At 51.8% G+C, this 19,327-nt stretch overlaps 2 protein-coding genes across 4 annotated transcripts; one reads left to right on the plus strand and one right to left on the minus strand.

Moving 5' to 3' along the window:
- Positions 1 to 1,592: 1,592 nt before the first annotated feature.
- On the minus strand, positions 1,593 to 9,084 carry N4bp3 (NEDD4 binding protein 3). Of its 3 annotated transcripts, XM_027427597.2 has the most exons (6): positions 8,945 to 9,068; positions 8,528 to 8,733; positions 4,299 to 4,646; positions 3,535 to 4,047; positions 2,669 to 2,926; positions 1,593 to 2,527 (listed from the first exon to the last, which is right to left on the minus strand). In XM_027427597.2, exons 3-6 carry the CDS (start codon positions 4,614 to 4,616, stop codon positions 2,000 to 2,002), a joined length of 1,617 nt encoding a protein of 538 aa, XP_027283398.1. In that variant the 5' UTR covers positions 4,617 to 4,646; positions 8,528 to 8,733; positions 8,945 to 9,068; the 3' UTR covers positions 1,593 to 1,999. The 3 variants fall into 3 exon arrangements, with proteins under 3 accessions (XP_027283398.1, XP_027283399.1, XP_027283397.1); XM_027427598.2 differs by lacking the exon at positions 8,528 to 8,733 and having other exon boundaries at positions 2,669 to 2,923; positions 8,945 to 9,084; XM_027427596.2 differs by lacking the exon at positions 8,528 to 8,733 and having other exon boundaries at positions 8,945 to 9,084.
- Positions 5,656 to 13,633, plus strand: LOC113836763. The gene is made up of 5 exons (XM_035448112.1): positions 5,656 to 5,730; positions 8,566 to 8,754; positions 8,936 to 9,451; positions 11,553 to 11,637; positions 11,816 to 13,633. Exons 1-5 carry the CDS (start codon positions 5,656 to 5,658, stop codon positions 11,965 to 11,967), a joined length of 1,017 nt encoding a protein of 338 aa, XP_035304003.1. The 3' UTR covers positions 11,968 to 13,633.
- Positions 13,634 to 19,327: the final 5,694 nt, after the last annotated feature.

A 19,327-nucleotide genomic window follows, 5' to 3' on the forward strand; every position in this document is an offset into this window, starting at 1 on the left:
GACTTTGTCTCAAAAATCAAAACAAGCTAGAAGTGGTGGTGCACACCTTAATCCCAGCACTTGGGAGGCAGAGGCAGGCGGATCTCTGTGAGTTGGAGGCCAGCCTACAGAGCAAGATTCAGGAGAGGCTCCAAAGCTACAGAGAAACCCTGTCTCGAAAAACCAAAACAATCAAAACAATATGGTCTACAAAGCAAGTTCCAATATAGCCAGGGCTATTACACAGAGAAACCCTGTCTGGAAAAAAAAACAAAAACAACAAAACCAGCTATGGTCTTCTCTGGAGCAGGGAAGCACAGTGAATTTGCCTTATGTTTCCAAGACCACAAGGACCCAACTAGGCAGACAGTAAGTTTGCAGCAGCTATTCCCATGACCCATCTGTAACAAAGTGATGTATCTCTAGAGAACTGGCTCTCTACCTCTGAGTTGAGACCTGTTTGGAGGGTGTCAACTACCCTTTCACAGGAGTCACCTAAGACCACTGGAAAACAGATATTTACATTAAGATTCCTAACAGTAGCAAAATTACAGTTACGAAGCAACAAAAATAGTGTTATGATTGGGAGTCACTACAATATGAGGAACTGTATTAAAGGACTGAAGAATTAGGAAGGTTGAAAACTGCTGTTCTAGAGGAAGGGAGCCCAAAATGGAGGTACATGCCTATAACCCCAGCATTTGGGAGGCAGGGGCAGGAGGATTTCGCTTCCAAGGCCAACCTGGGAGTCCCTGTCTAAAACAAGGCAAAAGAAAGCAGGCAGACTAAGGTGCATATAGCACAGGTCCATAATTCCAACATTTGGGCAGCAGAATCCCTCAAGGCTAGCCTGGTCTACAAAGACTTCCATGCTAGTTTGGTCCACATAGCAAAACCCTAAAGCAAAAAAAAAAAAAAAAAAAAAGTAGATAAGGAGATGAGCGGAGATATCAGTCACTAACCCCAGGGGAACAAAGCCCCTAGGATGTGTAACACTGCCAAGGTAGGGGTGGCTGAGAGTTTCAGACGACCTGGGACCAAAGCAGGGGTTTAAAAGAGTCAGTGTTGAGGCCAGGTACACAATGAGGCACTGCTTTCCTGGAGCTTTCTAGAACACAAACCAGATCTACCGCCTATGAAAATGACCCAGAGTTCCTGCACCTGCCTCTGGCTCCTGGCCATGGAGGGAGGGGCGCACCACAGCCAAAGGTGACAGAGCCCACAGGAGCTTTTAACATGTTATAGAGGAAGCTGTCTTGAGTTGGCTCCAAACCCAGCAGCTGCCTGGGCACCCAGGGTCTAGACATCCCACCAGAACACTTTGTGTTCTCGAAATGCCTCTGTCGACCAATCCTTTTGTTTCCCTGGCATTGTTTCTTCTCAAACATCTGATGGTGTTGAAGAAAGCGGTTGCAGCCCACACAGCAACTAAGGACTGTGGGGCACGGAAGCAAGGAATAACATTCCTCATCCTCCACAAGATCAGGGACTCCTAGGCACACTCTTCCCACCGCCATGACTATGGAAAGAGCTACAGCCTAGGTCCAAGGCCCCGCACACCGACCATCCAGGGTCCTCTGGACGCAGGCCAAGGACAAAGCTATCAACTGGGCCTCCTCATAAAAAATGTGCTTTTATTCTGGAGGCCTGTCTTCCCACCCCTGGCTCCTTCCACGGAGGAAGACCTCAGGCCAAGTCTCCAACCACCCGCCCTCGCTCCTGCCCTTCTGCATCCCGAGGCTGGGGCTTCGATGGCTCCAACCTACTTTACTGGGCCACACCCACTGTAGGGAGCAGGGCTAGGCCCTGCCTGGGTCTGTTTCTCTGCCAGCAAGACTTTGCCATAGCTTCTGGAGCAGGCACCCTATCCAGCCCATTGCCTGCTGGATCCCTCCTCTGGGTGGGTCTCCCATCCCTGAACTGGCCTCTACAGGTTCTGCCTCAGACCAGCGCAAGGGAGGAGCCTGCCATCTCAGGGTATCTTCTCATAGCGTGCCTGCTGTCAGCACACTTGGTAGTGTCAGATTTTGGAGGACTCCAGGCGGGGACTCCAGGATGTAGGGGGCCCCCGGAGCTCCCGCAGCTCCTGTTCGAGTGCCTGGTTCCGACGATACATGTCCATGTAGCCCCCTTGGATTTCTCGCTGGTAGCGCAACACCCTTTCCTTTTCCTCCTGCCAAGTCTGCCGCTCCAGCTCGAAGCGCAGCGCCTGCTCCTGGCCACGAAGCCGCTCTTGCAGCAGCTCTGCCCGTAACTGCTCGGCCCCTTCTCTGGCTTCACTGCCTCCCACCTCCCCTAGCAGTCCCTTGCTCTTGCAGTCATCTGTCTCACAGCTGCCTGGAGCTTCCTCCCGAGGTGCCTGCTCATGCAGGCTGCGCAATGTCTCCCGCAGCCGAGCCAGCTCAGTGTCCTGAGCCTGGGCTTGTGCCCTGACGTCTCGAAGTTGCGTCTTCAGACTGAAGATCTCGGCAAGCTTCTGTGCCAGCTCTGCCTGGGCTTCCCGAAGCTGCTGTTTCAACAGACTAATCTCCGCTGTCTTCTGGCACACCTGGGGGGGGGGGGGGATTTGGGAGAAACTGTGAGCAAGGACCAAGCACAGTGTGGTACTGGAGCCAGCTGCAGGGTAGAGGCAACAGGGTATGTGACCAGGATAATGAGACAGAAGCTGATGCCTACGATGGTGTCCTACCTCCCACCGGGCTTCCTCCTCCGACCGGGCATTGGGGTCAGCCTCCACTTGGGAACCAGAGGTCCGAGGTTCTGGGGCCAGACCCTGGTGAGCCCGCAGCTCCTTGCGCAGGCGCCGCTGCTCCTGTTGGGCCATAAACAGCTGCAGCTGGAGGTTACGCTCACTCCGCTCAGCTTTCTGGGCCACCTCATGCAGCCGTTCCACATACAGGCGCTTCAGCTCAGACAACCACAACCGCTGGCGCTCCTCTAGCACCTGCTGAGGGAAAGAGGAACTGGTGAGCGGTAGGCACAGCCTCATTCAGATTTACAAATTTGGCCTGCCCCCTTTGTAAATAACAATGCTGATTTGTGTCCACAGCCTGCCACCACTAATGTCTTATGACCTAGGCCACAGAGCCTGGCCACATGTGCTTCACACCCAAAGAGGCTCTCCACAGTTAGTGTTACTAATACACGGTCTTCACTGAGGCTGTCTCCCTCCTTCCTACACAATTCCCAGACAGGACCAAAGTGACAGGGCAACTCTGATATGTAAATAGCTAAGGCTAGAATTTTTTTTTTTTTCTTTTCATTGTGGAGAACTGAACTTAGGGCCTCACACTTGCTAGGCAAGCACACTACCCCTGAGCTACAGGAGTCTTTTGTTTTCCTTTAAGACCAATGGGAGGAAGGATGCCATCAGGGGCACATGCTCTCATCTCATTGCTCCACCACCTGCATCATACATCTGGCCCCCAACACCATACTATGCTTAGGCCTTGTTCACGGTTTGTCCGCACCCCAGCTGTGCCAGCTGTCAGAAATTAATCTGGTCTATATCTCAAGGCTAAGGGACAAACCACTCCAGGGCAGGGGTTCTCTCACCTGAGTAAAGGGGTTAGAGACATCCTGGTCATTGAGGTCCCTCTTGAGTTCCTCACAGGTCTCAGGCAACATGGCTACCTCTCCACCAGTGGTGCAGGAGAGCTCATAGGGGGGAGGTGGCTCAGGCAGGCAGCTCAGTACAGCCAGAGGTCCAGATTCCTTGGGGCTCCTTGAAGCACGGTCCAATGAGCCTCCAATGTGATTAATGTGGCCTAAGGAGGAGCTGAAGGGGCTGGGGCCAGTGCCTGGACTATGGCCAAAACTACCCCCGCTGGAAGAGTCTGAAAGGCTGGGCTCAGGACCACCTTCATCTAGGCTGAGGGCGTGAAGCAACTGTGCACGGGCCTCACTGGCCCGGGGCCCAGGACTCAGGGGTGGGTGGCAGGCCAATGTGTGCAGACTGCCATTACTTCGCCATAACTTCTGGCCCTTGTGCGCCGCCAGGCTTTGCATGGACAGGAAGCCTTTCCCACTGCCCACAGGAGGCTTGAACACTGACGGACGAATTCGGCACTGTCAGGAAAAAAAATTCAGGCATGAGTTGGGTTGGTCACTTTTTTTCTGTCTACCTGATGTTCCTGAAGGCCCTTAGAATCCCCTCTGAGAATACAGGGTACATGTCACAGGGAGGCAGTGGTCAAGCTTCAGGCCAGCCCATGTGGAACAAACTTCTCACACTTCAGCCTATCCTAGCCTATCGTCAGGGCCTCCCAGCTGACCACCCAGCATCATCGCCCAATCCCCCACAACGCAGATAGATGCACCTTGTCAAAGCGACCCCGCTCAGGTAGGGAAGTCTTGCTGAAGTCACCAGCCCGAGGATGTTCCCGGTAGTAGAGGGTGGCATAGTCGGGCTCATTCCGAGGTGCTCGCTTGCTGTTCTTGCTGTCTTTCTTGGGGAGATGCAGGTAGCTGAAGAGTTCGCGCTGACCCAAGCCTTTCCGGAGGAGCCCATCAGGCTGCCGGGTGCCCCGGGATCCAGCAAGTGCAGCCCGAAGTTCTTCGGGGGAAAAGTCCTGCCGTTCCAACAGGCTGCCTACGCTGCCCATGGCAATGCTAGCAGGGCCTGAGGCTGTGGCCATCAAGGTTCAGCAGGGCACAGGCAGCTGATTCTGGGAATCAGAAGGCTCCATTAGTAGCAGATGGACACTCAGTACCCAAGTCCCCAGATGCTCTAAAACCAGACATTTGCCATCTGGTGGTTCTCCAATTTGCCCAGGCCTATCAGAGGCAGATGTGGGTGAACAGGATAGGATTCACAGAAGGGCAAGAGAAAGGGTTTATGGAACACTGTGTCAGACTAAGTCTAAAGAAAAGCAAATGGGCTTCCACTGGGACACCTAAAGGAACAGCTCCAGCTAGGGGTCTAGTGTGCGATGCAGAGGCAAGGCAGGGAAGGAGAGAGGCTCCTGGGCAGGAGAAGAGGGCCCTCCTCTTAGAACTGGGCCAACGAAGGGCGGAGGGTGGACTTGGGCACTGTCTGACCCATGACCCTGCTTACTTCTGACAGGTTCTCCACCAAATTTGTGGCATGGGGAGCAAGCACAGTGAACCAGAACTGGAGGAGGTCTGTTCCTCCATCTTCTCTTGGTGGAAAGCCCCACTTCCCTCAAAGGATCAGAGGTTTCCCCAAGGAAACATCTGGAGTGGGTGGGGCTGGGGGGTGGAATACAGTGGGAGGGATACAAACAGGAAAGGCCCAAGGGGAGGAAGGATGGTGATGCACACAGGAAGGGCCTAAGGGGAGGAACAATGGCTCCCGTTTCCGGAACAGGTGTTCAGAGATAGGCAATGATGGGAGGCAGAGGGAAGAAGCAGCCTTTCTCTGTGATGCCACTGAGTTCTGCTATCACTGAGTTAGCTATCACAGCCAGGTCCCCAGGACCTGGGTTGGGAGCTGGTGGCTTGTGACTTTAGCCATGCCTAATCTCTTCTTGTCTTCCTTGGGAACAGAAAGGCAGTGACAGACAGTGTTTATCACTTAGGGATGCTGAAAGGAAGGGGTGAGATAACGTGACCAGGCACCTCCTAGTCCAGGCCTGGCCTGAAGCCATGATCAGCACAGAACACCAAGGCTGAGCTTAGTCACACACTTCAACTCCACACCGAGGGACCAGGCTTATGGACTCCTCACATGTTCTGGGGCCCAACACTCTGGAGACCGGTGCCTGTGCCACACCCATTGCCTGGCATATGGTAAGTGCAAACAACTGGCGGTGAATGGCACCTTTTCTGCCTCCCACTCACACACACAGCTGCTCCCAGTGCCAAGCAGATGCCTGGCAGGCAGGCTGCCACTGGGAGTACCCACCACCACCCACCCAATATTCTTCCCACTCCCACCCCAAACAATGGTGGTTAGGAGGCTCCATCCTCAACCATTTCCAGGCTTTGTGTTTGTGAAAGACAAAGCTCTCTCTGGTAGAGGGAGGGTAGGCCTTGTCCCTGCTCCACTCTACAGCCCTCAATTGCACCCTGGGGGCAGGTGTCATAGCCCTCTCCTGAATAACTTTCTTACACCACTCAATTTACAGTGCATATCTGAGTTTGGACATGCTACCCAGCCCGTGTGAACAGAGTCATATCCTTCTAGGGATGGGACATGCTATGTAAATTCAAGAGATTCAACCAGGTTGAGCTGGGGCTATTACAGTCACATAGAACTTTGTAGAAGTCTCAAGGAGACTATGGCTCCAGTACCCCCTCTTTTTTAAAGGTAAGCTCTTGGAGATTCACAGGGCTGGTCAGTATGAGGACACATGGGATCCTATGCCAGAGCTGCCAAGTGTCTAGCAGGAGTCAGGATGTCACACACAATCAAAAGGACTAGAATGGGGTCACCTTGCCTCCCTATTCAACATTGCCTCACCCTGACAAGCGATCGATCTAGTCTCCAGACACCTCTTTCCCTCCTGTGTGTGTGTGTGGGTGGGGGAGAACTAGATTCCTGCCTTTGCATCTTGCCTTTCCTTCTTTACTTCTATCATGACAATTGACAGAGAGGCAACAGGGGTGAAAGGGCTTTGTAAAATGTTAAGTCCTGTGTGCCCAGGGGTTGGGGACATTGCCAAACATACCCACTTCACCCCAAACACATACACCCTCACCTTCTTCTGTGCAGATACTCACTTCCAGGCACATAAGAAAAAACTGGCACTCTATGGCACTCACCAAAAGGTCTCATGTTCAGGGATGAACTAGCATGGCCTTGAGCCACAACTATATAAAAGGCTTTACACAGAACACAGTGTCAGAGTATCAGTCCCACAGAGAAACGTGTATTTAGAGGACAGTCGTATCCAACAGCAGACAACACAATTTGTACAAGGTCACCCACCGTTCACCCACTAGTCAAGTTCTCACATGGCACTGTCTGCTCCATCGCAGGGCTGAGGCTCCAGGCCACCCAGGTCTGTCTGGAGACAGACCCTCTCCCTGAAAAGACCTAACCTACCTCTGCCCCTCCCCCAACACATACATTCCTTCCCTCCGGTTGCTTAGAAGCCTTGGGATTGCCTGCTCAAACCAGGGCAGCTGTACAGGCTCTCTGGCCTGTGATTTGGTGGGGGTGGAGGAGAGAGCTGGCAAATGCCTCACAACCTCTGGGGGAGCAGAGCAGAGCAGAAAGAGGGGGAGCTGGGCTGGGGGTGGTGGGGGTGGAAGTGTTCCACCAAGTGCGCTGTGCCTATCTTAATGCCCTGGGCTCTGTAAGGGGTGGAATACACACCATTACTCAGCTGGCCACAGCAGTACCCCTTCATTCCTGTTTCCTTCTGCCCCAAGATTAGCCAGCAGTGCAGAAATCCCCAAATAGAGGTACACAGTGGGGCACCCCAGCACCAGACCCTGGGTACCTCTTCCAAACATACCCAGGAGATGAATACAGTTAATTTTTGCTTCACTAGAGGAAACAAGATCAAGAGGTAAAATGATGTGACCAAGGTCACGTGCAGCTGCATGGGAGGAAATGCCCTTGCTTCCTAGACGCAGCTTTCCTTGCATTTCCTTTGGGTTGGGGGCACCTCAGCCTCCATGTGGCAGTGCTGTCAGGCTGAACTGCCATTAGTCCCACCAGAGTGCCCCAGGGGAGGGTCACACCACCTGCTGGGGGATCAGTCCTTCTGAGGGGTGTGTCTGCAGCTGCCCCAGAGGAATGAGACTGGAATGTCCCAACTCCGAAAATGGGGACAGCCTGAGAAGTGGTGGGGGTGGCTGGCGTACCCTGCCTGCCCCTTGGCAGAATTATTCCGATTGGCTCAATGCACAGTGCTTCAGTGTTTCTCAGCTCTTCCATTTCATAATGTCACATCGTCTCCACAGTAGTCTGTGGAGACACATAGGGCACTAAAGATCCTATCTACAGATAGGAAACTGAGGCTTGGAAGGAGAAATGAGTCGTCTAAGAGGGACAATTTTGATCCCCACAGTAAAGCCCTCTATACTACATACACCCAGCTGTCTCAGCTAGGGGTCACCTTCCACCGGCATACACTGCTGTCTATGTAGCCTGCCCAGCCCCCATGCTCCTTTCTCCCAAGGGCATCTATGGCTAGGCTGGGTAGGATGGAACTTAACCCCCTCCCAGGGATCTCTCCTAGGGCGACCTGGGGGAAGGGGGTAGGAAGATAGTGCAAGTGGCGCTGGCTTAGGAACTCTCAACTCTGGAAACTGCTAGAGGCGGTGTCGGAGCTGGCTGGTCGCTTTCATTCACAGTCTCGCACATACACACCCACACGCAGCCAGCCTGGGAGGAGGCTGATCACCAGGTCCAGGGCCTCCCGCCTCTGCTTCCTCCCAAGGACAGTCATACCCAATCTGTACCTCTGGGGCGGGGATACCCCAGGTCCCCATCTGAATAGAGCCAGGGTCCCGGTCCTCACTTTTGTCAAAGGCTGAGGTCAGGACTAGAACAGGATTTAAAGACATCCCCTATCCGCAGGTCCCCCCAGCTGAGGACCAGACAGGGTAGGAGGCCGGGGCAGGAAGATAATACCTTGAGGGCGAGGGCAGGTGAGAGGTGTCCCCGGGAAGGTGCCAGAGAAGACGGGTTGGCCATCCTGGTGGAACTACGCCAGGGAAGGCAGTGGAGGAAGCGAGAGATCCCCGAACTGCTGGAGGGTCCAGAGCTACCCAGGGGGGCGGGGTGGGGTGCGCATATCACGCCCGCCCGCGGTCTGCCGGGCCTGCCTGGAGCTGCTGCTGCAGGGGGCGGAGGCCGAGGTCAGACTCCTGCGCCAAGGGCGCCTGCCCCTCCTGGCTGCGGCGCAGGGGTCTCGGGCGATGCTCCACAGAAAGCGCATTCACAGATCAGTCTCATGCGCGGGAGCGGAGGGCACCGGAGCTCGCACCGCCTCCTGCCAGCCCCGCCGGGGTCTGAGAACGACCTCGGCGACCTGCCCAGCCCACTTACCATGCTGGCGCCGAGATCTCAGGGCGCGCTGCCGTCTCCAGTTCGGTCTCGAACCTTTCTCCTTGCAGCCTCTTCGGACTGGCGCGGGAGCCGGATAGGCGGGCAGAGGACGCGCTGGGCGACACTCTTCTGCTGGCCCCAGAGGCGGAGGGAAAACCCGGCCTGACTCACCCGCGCGGCGCGAGCCCCAGAGCCCGGCCCGCCCCCCGGATGTGGGGGGCGGGCACCGGCCCCGCCCCTAAGCGACCTGGGCTCCGCCCCGGCTTGCGGGTGCAGAGGGGCTGGGTGCCCCGGTGCGCTCTCGTTCGAGGTCTCTCGCTCGCCTGCTGCAGCTCGGTAGACTCGGGTCCAGCCGAGGCTCCAGAGCCCGCGCCTCCCGGCTGCTCCTCCTCCTCTTCCAGCTCCGGGCCTCGCCCGCCTCTCCCGGTTTCCTTCCCGAACCAGCTTCCAAACCGGCGCGCTGGGGTGGGGCGGTCACGTCTCTGTTCCTCGCCACCTCTTTCTCAGGTAAGCACCACTTTCCTCTTCTGAAACCCAAGTAGTGCTCTGGGAGCCGAAGAGGCGTCTCCAGTGGTTGGCAGCTGGACTGAGCGCAGGGCTTTTATTTTGGAGGGAGTTAGTTTGCCTCCCATGCCTTCTAGGGGCGGCAGGTTCAGATGCCTTCAGGGGCCAGACCGATAATGTAAATGAGTCACATGGGCTGGGTAAGGCATTAGCGGGACGGAAACAGAAGGCTGGACACCCAAACACGTTCAAGTTCAGGAAGTTAGAACACCTTTTCTCCCTTAAAAAGTTAAACACAGATGGGTGAGGGTGGAGAGACGGCTCTGTGGTTAAGAGCATCAGAAGACCCGGGTTTGGTTCCTAGCACCCACGTGGCGGCTCATAACCCTCTGTAACTCCTGTTCTCTGGGATCCCGTGCCCCACTGCTGGCCTCTGGGGGCACTGCACGCATGTGGTGCGCATTAATTCACACAGGCACACACACCGTTTCGAGACAGGGTTTCCCTGTGTAGCCCTGGCTGTCCAGAAACTCACTATGTAGACCAGGCTGGCCTCGAACTTAGAGGTCCACCTACCTCTGCCTCTCCAGTGCTGGGACCAGAGACACGTGCCACCACCACCTCCTGGCCACGTTTTCTTTTTAAGATTTCAAAAAAAAAAAGAAAAGTGAATGAAAGAAAAGTAAGTTAGACATGGATTTTAGGATATTACTTACCACTTCCATTCCTAGGTATATGGCCACAGAACCAGATATGCCAACAAGAACATCTACTCAGATGCTCATAGCAATACCGTGCATAGTAGTCAAGAGGAGGAAACGGATCAAACCCTCCATCGATTAATGAAAGGATAGTGTGGTCCATCCATACCATAGAAAAGGACCATCCCATGCTACAACTCAGATAAACCTCTAGAAAGTGATGCTAAATCAAAGAACCCACCCAAAAAAAGGCCCCGTGTCGCGTGATTTCACTCATGTGAAATTGGTAAGCCCTGTGGACAGACGGCAGATTAGTGATAGATGCTTCAGGGAAGAAGTGAGGGGGGTTCCTTGCTAGGTGTAGGGTTTTCATCTTGGTGTCCGGGCAGTGGTTGCAGCACTTTCTGCTATTCCCTTTAAAATATCTCAGAGGGCTGGATGTGGCTCAGTGGTAGAGCATGAGCTCAGAGCATGTCTGAGGCCCTGGGTTCAATCCCCAGTACCCCAAATTCAAACAGTTAATGTATCATGCAAAACTTACTTCATTTAAACAAAATGTCATCTGTGGCCCAACAGGTACCAATTTGCAGCTCTGCTTTCTGTTCTACTGTTAGCGATTTCCTAACAAAGGAATTGTCTGGCTTTGGGATTTTTCTCTTTAAGAAAACTCATTCACAGCTACTCAGTATCTCAGTAGTGGAGGGGCTGCATAGCCTGAGTCAGATGGAGGCTCATGGCAAGGTGGAGAGATGGGTATGTTCAGATGCAGATGAGCTCTCTAGGGAGGCCAGAGCCCTGAGAGATCCTCTGAGGTGGCACACCCGTTAGCCCAGACTTGGGGCGTGGAACATGTCGTAGCCTGTGTAGGACGGCTAAAGGCGAGCTTGTGCTCCAGGACAGACTGGGCACTGCACACCCAAGCCTGCCTGCTGGGTGAAGTGGAGAGACTGGGTTATAGGTACCCAGGCAAAAGAAGTCTGTCATCTGGGGAGATTGGGAATGTTCACGAAGTGGTTATAAAGAACTAACTTGGAGCCAGGCTGTGGTGGCGCACACCTTTAATGCCAGCATTTGGGAGGCAGAGGCAGGCGGATCTCTGTGAGTTTGAGGCTTGGTCTACAGAGCAAGTTCCAGGACAGGCTCCAAAGCTACAGAGAAACCCTGTCTCCAAAAAACAAACACACCAAAAAAATAAATAAATAAATAAAGAGGTCGAAGCTAAATTCTAGATTCCTTTTTGTTTGAGAAAGGATCTCATGTAAGGCAGGCTGCCCTTGAACTCATTTTGTAGCAGAAGATGGGTTTAAATTCCATTGTAAATACTGGGATTTTAAGTGCCCTGGCTCTGTAAATACTTACTGATTGCTGTTGTTGTTGTGCGGTGTGTATGCATTTGCCTGTAGGTGGAGGTCAGAGGACAACTTTGTGAAGTCAGTTTCTCCATTTCTACCTTTACATGGGTTCTGGGGATCGCACTCAAGTCTTCAGGTTTGTACAGCAAGGATTTTGCCCACTGAGCCACCTCACCTGCCCCATCTGTAAGTGTTGATGGTGACTCTGGTTCGGTAAGGTCCAAGCCCACATCCCTCCCGTTCCTGGACCCGTTTCATATTTACAAATGCAGTAATTTATCCATGTTCCTCTGGTTTCTTCCCGCCCTCTCCAGTGTTCTTCCCCTATACCAGGCTGGCAGTGGAGAAGGATGGTGGTTGTGTCTCGGGCATCCCAGGAGGAAGGCCTGGATCAGAGGCCCCTCCCCTCTGGAGCCCAGAGACATCAAGAATGAACACAAGAGAGAGGGTGGAGGCTCCTGACTGAACAAATACTCAGAACTGTCTTCAGGTAAGGATCCTGGCTTGGCTGTGGAGCTGAGGGGCTAGAGCAGCGGCCAGGGACAGCCTGAAGAGAGGTGTCATTCAGGGAAGCAAGGGAAGGTTAGGAGCAGGCTTCTTATCCCTACCTTCTACACCGGCTAGAGACTCCAGACTGCTAAGACCATCTCCTGACTCTAGAGAGCTGGCCTGACTGACAGATACTGCCTAGCTTTGAGCCCTTGCATGTTGTTACCCTGGTTACCTTGATGAGGAATGGCAAGGCAGACAGGACCAGCTGACCCTGTAGGGAAGTAGGCTCAGTCACGATCCAGTACCTCCTCTTTCCCCTAGCACGCTTATGCCTTCCTCTGTATGTTTTCAAGGCTAAATCATAGGACATGTCATTGAACTCTTGGATCTTCTTGGTTCAGCTTTCTCTGATGGAAAACTTGGGGTCCAGAAGGGGGACCTGATCTACCTCCACCAAAGTACATACACCTCAGTGCTAGAGGGCCCAAAAGGGTTTGCCTTTCTGAGGTCTTAGAGTGAAGGTGTATTGGACAGAGGCGGGAGGTCAGAGGCCATCAATAGGCCAGGCCTCTTTCCTCCCACCTAATCTTGCCTCACAACGTTGAAGAGACTAGACTCATGTAGGCAGTTGGCCCTGGGGAGGAGGGGGTGTACCAACTGAACTCTGTCCATCTCATGGGTTCATCATGCAGACAGGTATACGTGAGTCTCTTGTCCTTACATTTGACAGACCTATGGATTTGGCATTCGAGCCATGCTGTTCAAATGCCAAGGAGTGAGGCACTTCTGGCACCAGGCCAGGGCTGAAGTGAAATTCCCTGGGTACCTATTTCCTGAATTGGCTAGCCTTGGACAATTTAACTTCCTTCAGTTATCTGCCGCCTGCAAGTGCCCAAGACAGTGGGGTCCCAGGGCTACCCATGGGGAGTAGAAATTTATTTCACCCCTGGTAGCCACCTCTGGCTGCCTCCTCTGACCCCATCACCTTTCTTGTTGACAGTTGCAACAGTCTTCCTAGGCTCCTCTCCACTCTGCCCCAGAGGAACCTTCTAGCCCACACATTTTGTCTCCAGTTCCCTGCAGCCCAGAGAGGCAGAATCTCAGCCTCAGAACTGGTCCTGCCACTCCTTCAGGCTGAGACACTACCATGGCTCCCATCACCCATGACCCGACAGCTGCCCCAGTCTCCTCCTCTGTAATTGGTCACCCACTGCCTTCAAAGTCTCTCTTCCTACTCTCAACACAAAATTGATCACACTGTCTCCACTCAGCCTTTTCCTTTTATCAGTTGTCCTTTTACCATGCACCATCATCTTGGGGTCACTTGTCCCATCTTGTCACTCCCAGAAAACAGCCAGCCCTGAGCACATAGGGACGGGTGTCCAGTCCAGATTTCCCCAAGGTCATGAAGGGGTTTAGGAAATGCCATTCCAGCATATTACACTGACTGCTGGGAACAGCAAGAGGAGAGCCTCTACCCAGTGAACAAGCTGGACAGCCCTATTTTTGGTTTCTGACACGGTGTCTTGTTATCTAGCCCAGGCTGACTGGAACTCACAATCCTGCCCCTGCCTCTGTATGCTGGGAGTACAGATGTGCACTACCGTGTCTGGCTTCTGTATATAACAAGACCACGAAGGTATTCACCGCAAATTTCCATTCACTTTCCCCAAATTTGTGCCATACCCATCCTTCCAGCCCAGGAGCAGAGAGCCCATATTCTTTTCTGTAGCACCAATTGTTTTGTAGTTTTTCTCCTTTTGTATTTTTGTTTTGTTTTTTTGTTTTGTTTTTTAAGATTTTATTTATTTATTATGTATACAACATACAATATATGTATGCTTACATATATATCTGCACACAAGAAGAGGGCACCAGATCTCATTACGGATGGTTGTGAGCCACCATGTGGTTGCTGGGAATTGAAATCAGGACCTCTGGAAGAGCAATTGGTGCTCTTAACCTCTGAGCCATCTCTCCAGCCCTGCTTGTTTGTTTTTTGAGGGTCTCTCCATGTAGCCTTGGCTGTCCTAGAACTCACTATGTAGAACAGACTGGCCTCATGGAGCTCTACCTGCCTGTCTCCCAGGGGCTGGGATTAGGGAGGTTTGCCACGATGCCCAGCCCTGGTGCTGGGGATTGAACTCAGGGCCTTGTACATGTTAGGCAAACACTCTACTAACTGAGCTACAACTCCAGTTTTCTCCTTAAAAAAAAAAAATTATGTGTATGTATGTGTGCCTGATTGTGTGAGCCTCATGTCTATGCATTACCCAAGTAGGCCAGAAGAGGGTGCTGGATTCTCCTAGAGCTAGAGTCACAGGCGGTTTTACACTGCCAGATGTGGGTGCTGGGAGTTGAACGCAGGTCCTCTGTAAGAGTAGCAGGTGCTTAATCGCTGGGCACCTCTCCAGTTCTGGTCTTCCTTTTCTTAATCTGTCTAATGACAACTTAATTAGTAGGCCAACGAAGAACTTAGGAGGAGGGCAGAGAGAAGCCATTTGTTCTCACTACAGTCTCCTCCGGGGCCTGACAGTTGGCCGCCTTCTTCTTCAATGCACCATCTGCCCCAAAAAGAACTTCATGACTATTTTCTAATCAGGAAGAAGAAAAGGAAGAAAGGTGGTTCTTGCCCTGGATCCTGGTTTTGCAACTGCCTGGTGACCTTTCTGAGCCCTGGATTGTTGGTTTTGTCAAACAGGACAAATCACTAGATTAAGTTCACTCGGGTGCAGGAACTGGCACGATACACAGGGACCTGTCAGCCCTGCAGCCCCCACCCTTCACTTCTCACCCTCCCTCCTCTTCTCTCTGTCCCCTTGGAACTGAGCCAGCTCTAGTCTGACAGAGAAGATTTAGGCTGTGTTGGTGGCCACTAAGGACCTTAGTCCTTGCAAAGCATAGGCTGAGAGATACTAAGTGAACTTGGACTGCCCTCCCTAAGTTGCCAGAGCTGGAAGGGGCCTTTGCTGGCTCCTCTCTTGCAGTCCTTCCTCCCTGAGTGACCTGGTGACCTGGGCAGCCCCCAGCAGGCTGTGGGTGGAAGCTGAGACCTGTCAGGACTTGCTCAGGTGCCAGCCTTAGGGCAGGCAGCTCAGATCTGCAGGAGCCAGCCAGGAGACCCACCCCCGGAAGTCCAGGCCGAGTGGTCACAGCACTTAGTTCCAGCACTGTGGAGGCCTGGGCTCAAGGCACTCAAGGTGTAGGGACCTGGGTTGGGGGGTCTATATGAGGCAGTGTCAGCACATTCAACCCTACCTATTGAGTACAGTCAAGGGGGCTAAGGTGGAACTTTCTATACGAGGTGTATTTTCCCACAGTGTTTTAAAAGGAAAGGAAACTATCAGCTCAATAAAGTGAGCTTGGATTCTTATGTATCATGACTCCAAGTTTCAGGCCAGCCCAGACTACATGATACCCTACCTTAAAAAAAAAAAAGGAAAACAAAATATAAAACCATGGTATGTCTATGTTGATGACCTTCAGCTAATACTTCTAGGTCCAAACCCTCCTACCTCAGCACCCCGAGGGAGGAGCTGGGAGTACAGGCAGGTACTCCTGGTAATTTAACCTTTTTTCGTAAGAATTGAAGCCAGGACCTCACATCCACTAAACTGTTCCAAGCTGTATCCCTAGCCCCACACTCAGCCCCCCTGGCTTGTTTCAAAACAAATTCCAGATAATAGCATTTTATCTATAAACATCTTTTGTTTGTTTGGTTGGTTTTGTTGTAGTTTTGAGACAGGGTTTCTCTGTGTAGCCCTGGCTGTCCTGGAACTCAACTTGAGACTGGCCTTGAAATCACAGAGATCCTCCTGCCTCTGCCTCCCAAGTGCTGGGATTAAAGGCCTACAACACCACCACCGTGCTTCACCTATAAACATGTATAAACATCTTAGGGAAGACATTTTAAGTTGTACTAATTATGCTTTTATTTGGGAGTTTGCTGGAAATTGAGCTCAGAGCTTTACATATACTAAATATACTTGCTTTGTCTTAATTTTTTTCTTTTTAACTTTGTGTTTTGAGACAATGTTTCACTGTAGCCCTGGCTAGCCTGGAACTTGTTGTGTAGACCTGACTGACCTTTAATTCACAGAGATTCGCCTGCCTCTGTCTTCTGAGTGCTGGGATTAAAGTCTAGCACCACCATTCCAGACATAAGCAAGCTTCCTACTACACCAGGCTATACCTCAGCCCGGCACTTGTTTTTCTGTACAACTTCACAGGCGTGAAAGAGCAAAGTAGAGGGCTGTAAGTGGGCAGTGTCTGGAGGTGGAGCCTCTGTAGTCAGGCACTCTCTCCACCTTGCCCTGCTACCCTTGACAACTGGCGATGCAAGCAGGAAGATTCACCCCTGTCAATTCCTCAGAGGAAGGCCAGGAAAAAAATGGCCTTTGACAATATATTGGAAAGATGGCTAAGATGTGGAGCCCTGCCTCAGTCCCCAAAGACATGCCCCAGTGGGGTTGTGGTGTCAGGGGTTTCAGGCATGTGGCCACTCATACACTTTTCCCTCCCTTCCCATCTCCACTGCAGTCCAACGCCCAGCACTCCATGCTCTTGGGTTCCTTTCTTCATCAAGCACCACCTTCTCTCCCACACACCTGGTACTAAGGCAGAAGTTTATCTAGAGCCCAGTTCTTTTCGGCTTCCCTAACCCAGTAAGTGAATAGATGTGTCTGGCACATGGCCCAGCTCTGGCTTCCTTCCCAAACCTGCAGCCAGACCATGTGACAGCCACCGCCTATTCACTAAAATTCACCAGGCCTCACCCTAGAGAGCCAGACAGTTGCACACACACCCTCACCTGCCTGGCATTGCCATCCTCCTGCCTGGCCCTCTCTCCAGACCTACCAGAACAGCAGCTTAACCCACGCTACTACTGGGTTAATCTTCTGGAGCCAACCACACGGGTCCTTTGGAAGTTCTTTTTTTTTTTTTTTTTTTTGGTTTTCCGAGACAGGGTTTCTCTGTAGCTTTGGAGCCTATCCTGGCACTCGCTCTGGCGACCAGGCTGGCCTCGAACTCACAGAGATCCACCTCACTGCATTTGGGCAGCAGGCCTTTTCTTGAAGGAATGTGTCACCGTATCCCACCAAGTTAAACAGGTACTGTATGCCTGGCATACAGACTTTTGGAATGGAAGCTGCATAGTGGTGGGGCAATGGCCTTCCAGACCACAGATTTTGTGTGCACGTGAGAGTGTGTGTGTGGTGCTTGTATATGTGGCCTTTGTGCACATGGACAGAGGCAGGTGACATCAGGTATCCTGCTGTCACATTCCACCTTATCCTTTGGACACAAACCTTTTTTTTTTTTTTTTTTCCCCTTTGTTTTTCAAGACAGGGTTTCTCTGTGGCTTTGGAGGCTGGCCTGGAACTAGCTCTTGTAGATGGCTGGTCTCACAGAGATCTGCCTGCCTCTGCCTCCTGAGTGCTGGGATTGAAGGCGTGTGCCACCAATGCCCAGCCCTTTGGACACAAACCATTCTTGCAGAGAGGATCCAAGTTCAATTCCCAACTATTGCATCAAGTGGTTCACAGCCAAGCCACACTTAACACCTGTTCCAAGGCCTCCAGGAGCACCTGAACTCCTATGTCTAGCCGCACACACAGACACATGCACATAATTTTAAAATGTTAAGGGCTGGGGTGATGGTGATGAAGGCTAGGCTCACAAGCAAAATAATTGTTTTTGTTTTTCAAGACTGGGTCTCTGGCCAGATCCGCCTGCCTCTGCCTCCAGAGTTCTGGGATTAAAGGCGTGCGCTACCACCACCCGGCATAATTTTTTGCCTTTTTTTTTTTTGTTTGTTTTGTTTTTCAATATTGGGTTTCTCTATATAACCCTGGTTGTTCTAGAATTCCCTCTGTAAGCCAGAGTAGCCTTGAACTCAAGAGATCCTCATGTATCTAACCTCCCAAATGATGGGATTAAAAGTGTGTGCCACCACGTCTAGCTAAACTTGTTTGTTTGTTTCAAGACAGGAATTCTCTGTGTAGTCCTCCTGCCCTGGAACTCTGCAGACCAAGCTAGCCTTAAACTCAGATCTGCCTCCTAAGTTCGGGGAGTAAAGGTATGCACCACCACGTCCTGGCTTTATGACTGCTTCTAATGGTCATTTTGGTCTCACTCTGTCCCTAGCAAATATATTCTCTTAGTCTGGGGGCTCTCTGTGAGTTCCAGGTCAGGGCTACACAAAGAAGCCCTGTCTCAAAAACACCTAAATAAATACTAAAACAGTTGTTGCATGTTTTTATTTGTGTATCTCATTTGCATATAGAGAGCACAGGACACTTGTGGGAGTGGCACTTTCCTGACATGTATAACCATCTTGCTGGCCTTGAATTTTTTTAATTAATTTAAATATAAAAGCCCAGAGCCCTGACTGGCATCACATGCTGTGATCCCAGCACTAGGAAAACAGAGGCCGGAGGATCACTCAGAAGTTCAGAGACCATCTGTCAGACACTATATTGGTATTGGTACATGTTGTCTGTACTCTGAGAGCAGGAAGCTTCTCACCCATCCCAGACTCAAGCATTTTATTTCAAGTCTTCTCCAGAGCTCCCTGTTCTGGGGACAGGTTGGCCCTTTTATACTGTAACAGGGCAAAAGAAAAACAAGGAACAGCTACTTGTATTAAAAAGTTGGTGATGAGGGGGTGGTGGTGGCACGCCTTTAACCCCAGCACTTGGGAGGCAGAGGCTGTCGGAGCTCAGTGAGTTCTGCACTGGCCTAGTCTACAGATTGAGTTCCAGGACAGCCAAGGCTGTTACAAACAAAAAAAAAAGTATGTACTTTGTGTGTGTGTGTAGGTGTGTAGGTATAATACAAACAAACATGGTGACCTGGGGCTAGAGAGGCTCAGTGTTAACTTCATGGGTTACTGTTACAGAGCCAAATTCCAGTTTCCAGCACCATGACTGCTCACAACTCTCTGTAACTCCAGTTCTAGGGAATCTGATGCCCTTTTCTGGCCCCCTTGGGCACAGGCACATAAGTGGTACACAGACATACATACAGGTGAAACCTCCATATACACAAAAAATAAAATCAAAATTTGAAACTGTGGGCCAGGCGGTGGTGGTGCATGCCTTTAGTTCCAGCACTTGGGAGGCAGAGGCAGGCAGATCTCTGTGAGTTCGAGGCCAGCCTGGTCTACAAGAGCTAGTTCTAGGATGGCCTCCAAAGCCACAGAGAAACCCTGTCTCCAAAAACAACAGCAACAGCAACAACAAAAAAATTGAAACAGTGTGACCATAAGAGCTGAAGGAAAAAGCCATTCCAACAGAGGTTATTGTGTATCTCATGGTATAAAAATACCTAAA

This window comes from Cricetulus griseus, chromosome 7, assembly GCF_003668045.3.
Source record: "Cricetulus griseus strain 17A/GY chromosome 7, alternate assembly CriGri-PICRH-1.0, whole genome shotgun sequence".
NCBI lineage: Eukaryota > Metazoa > Chordata > Mammalia > Rodentia > Cricetidae > Cricetulus > Cricetulus griseus.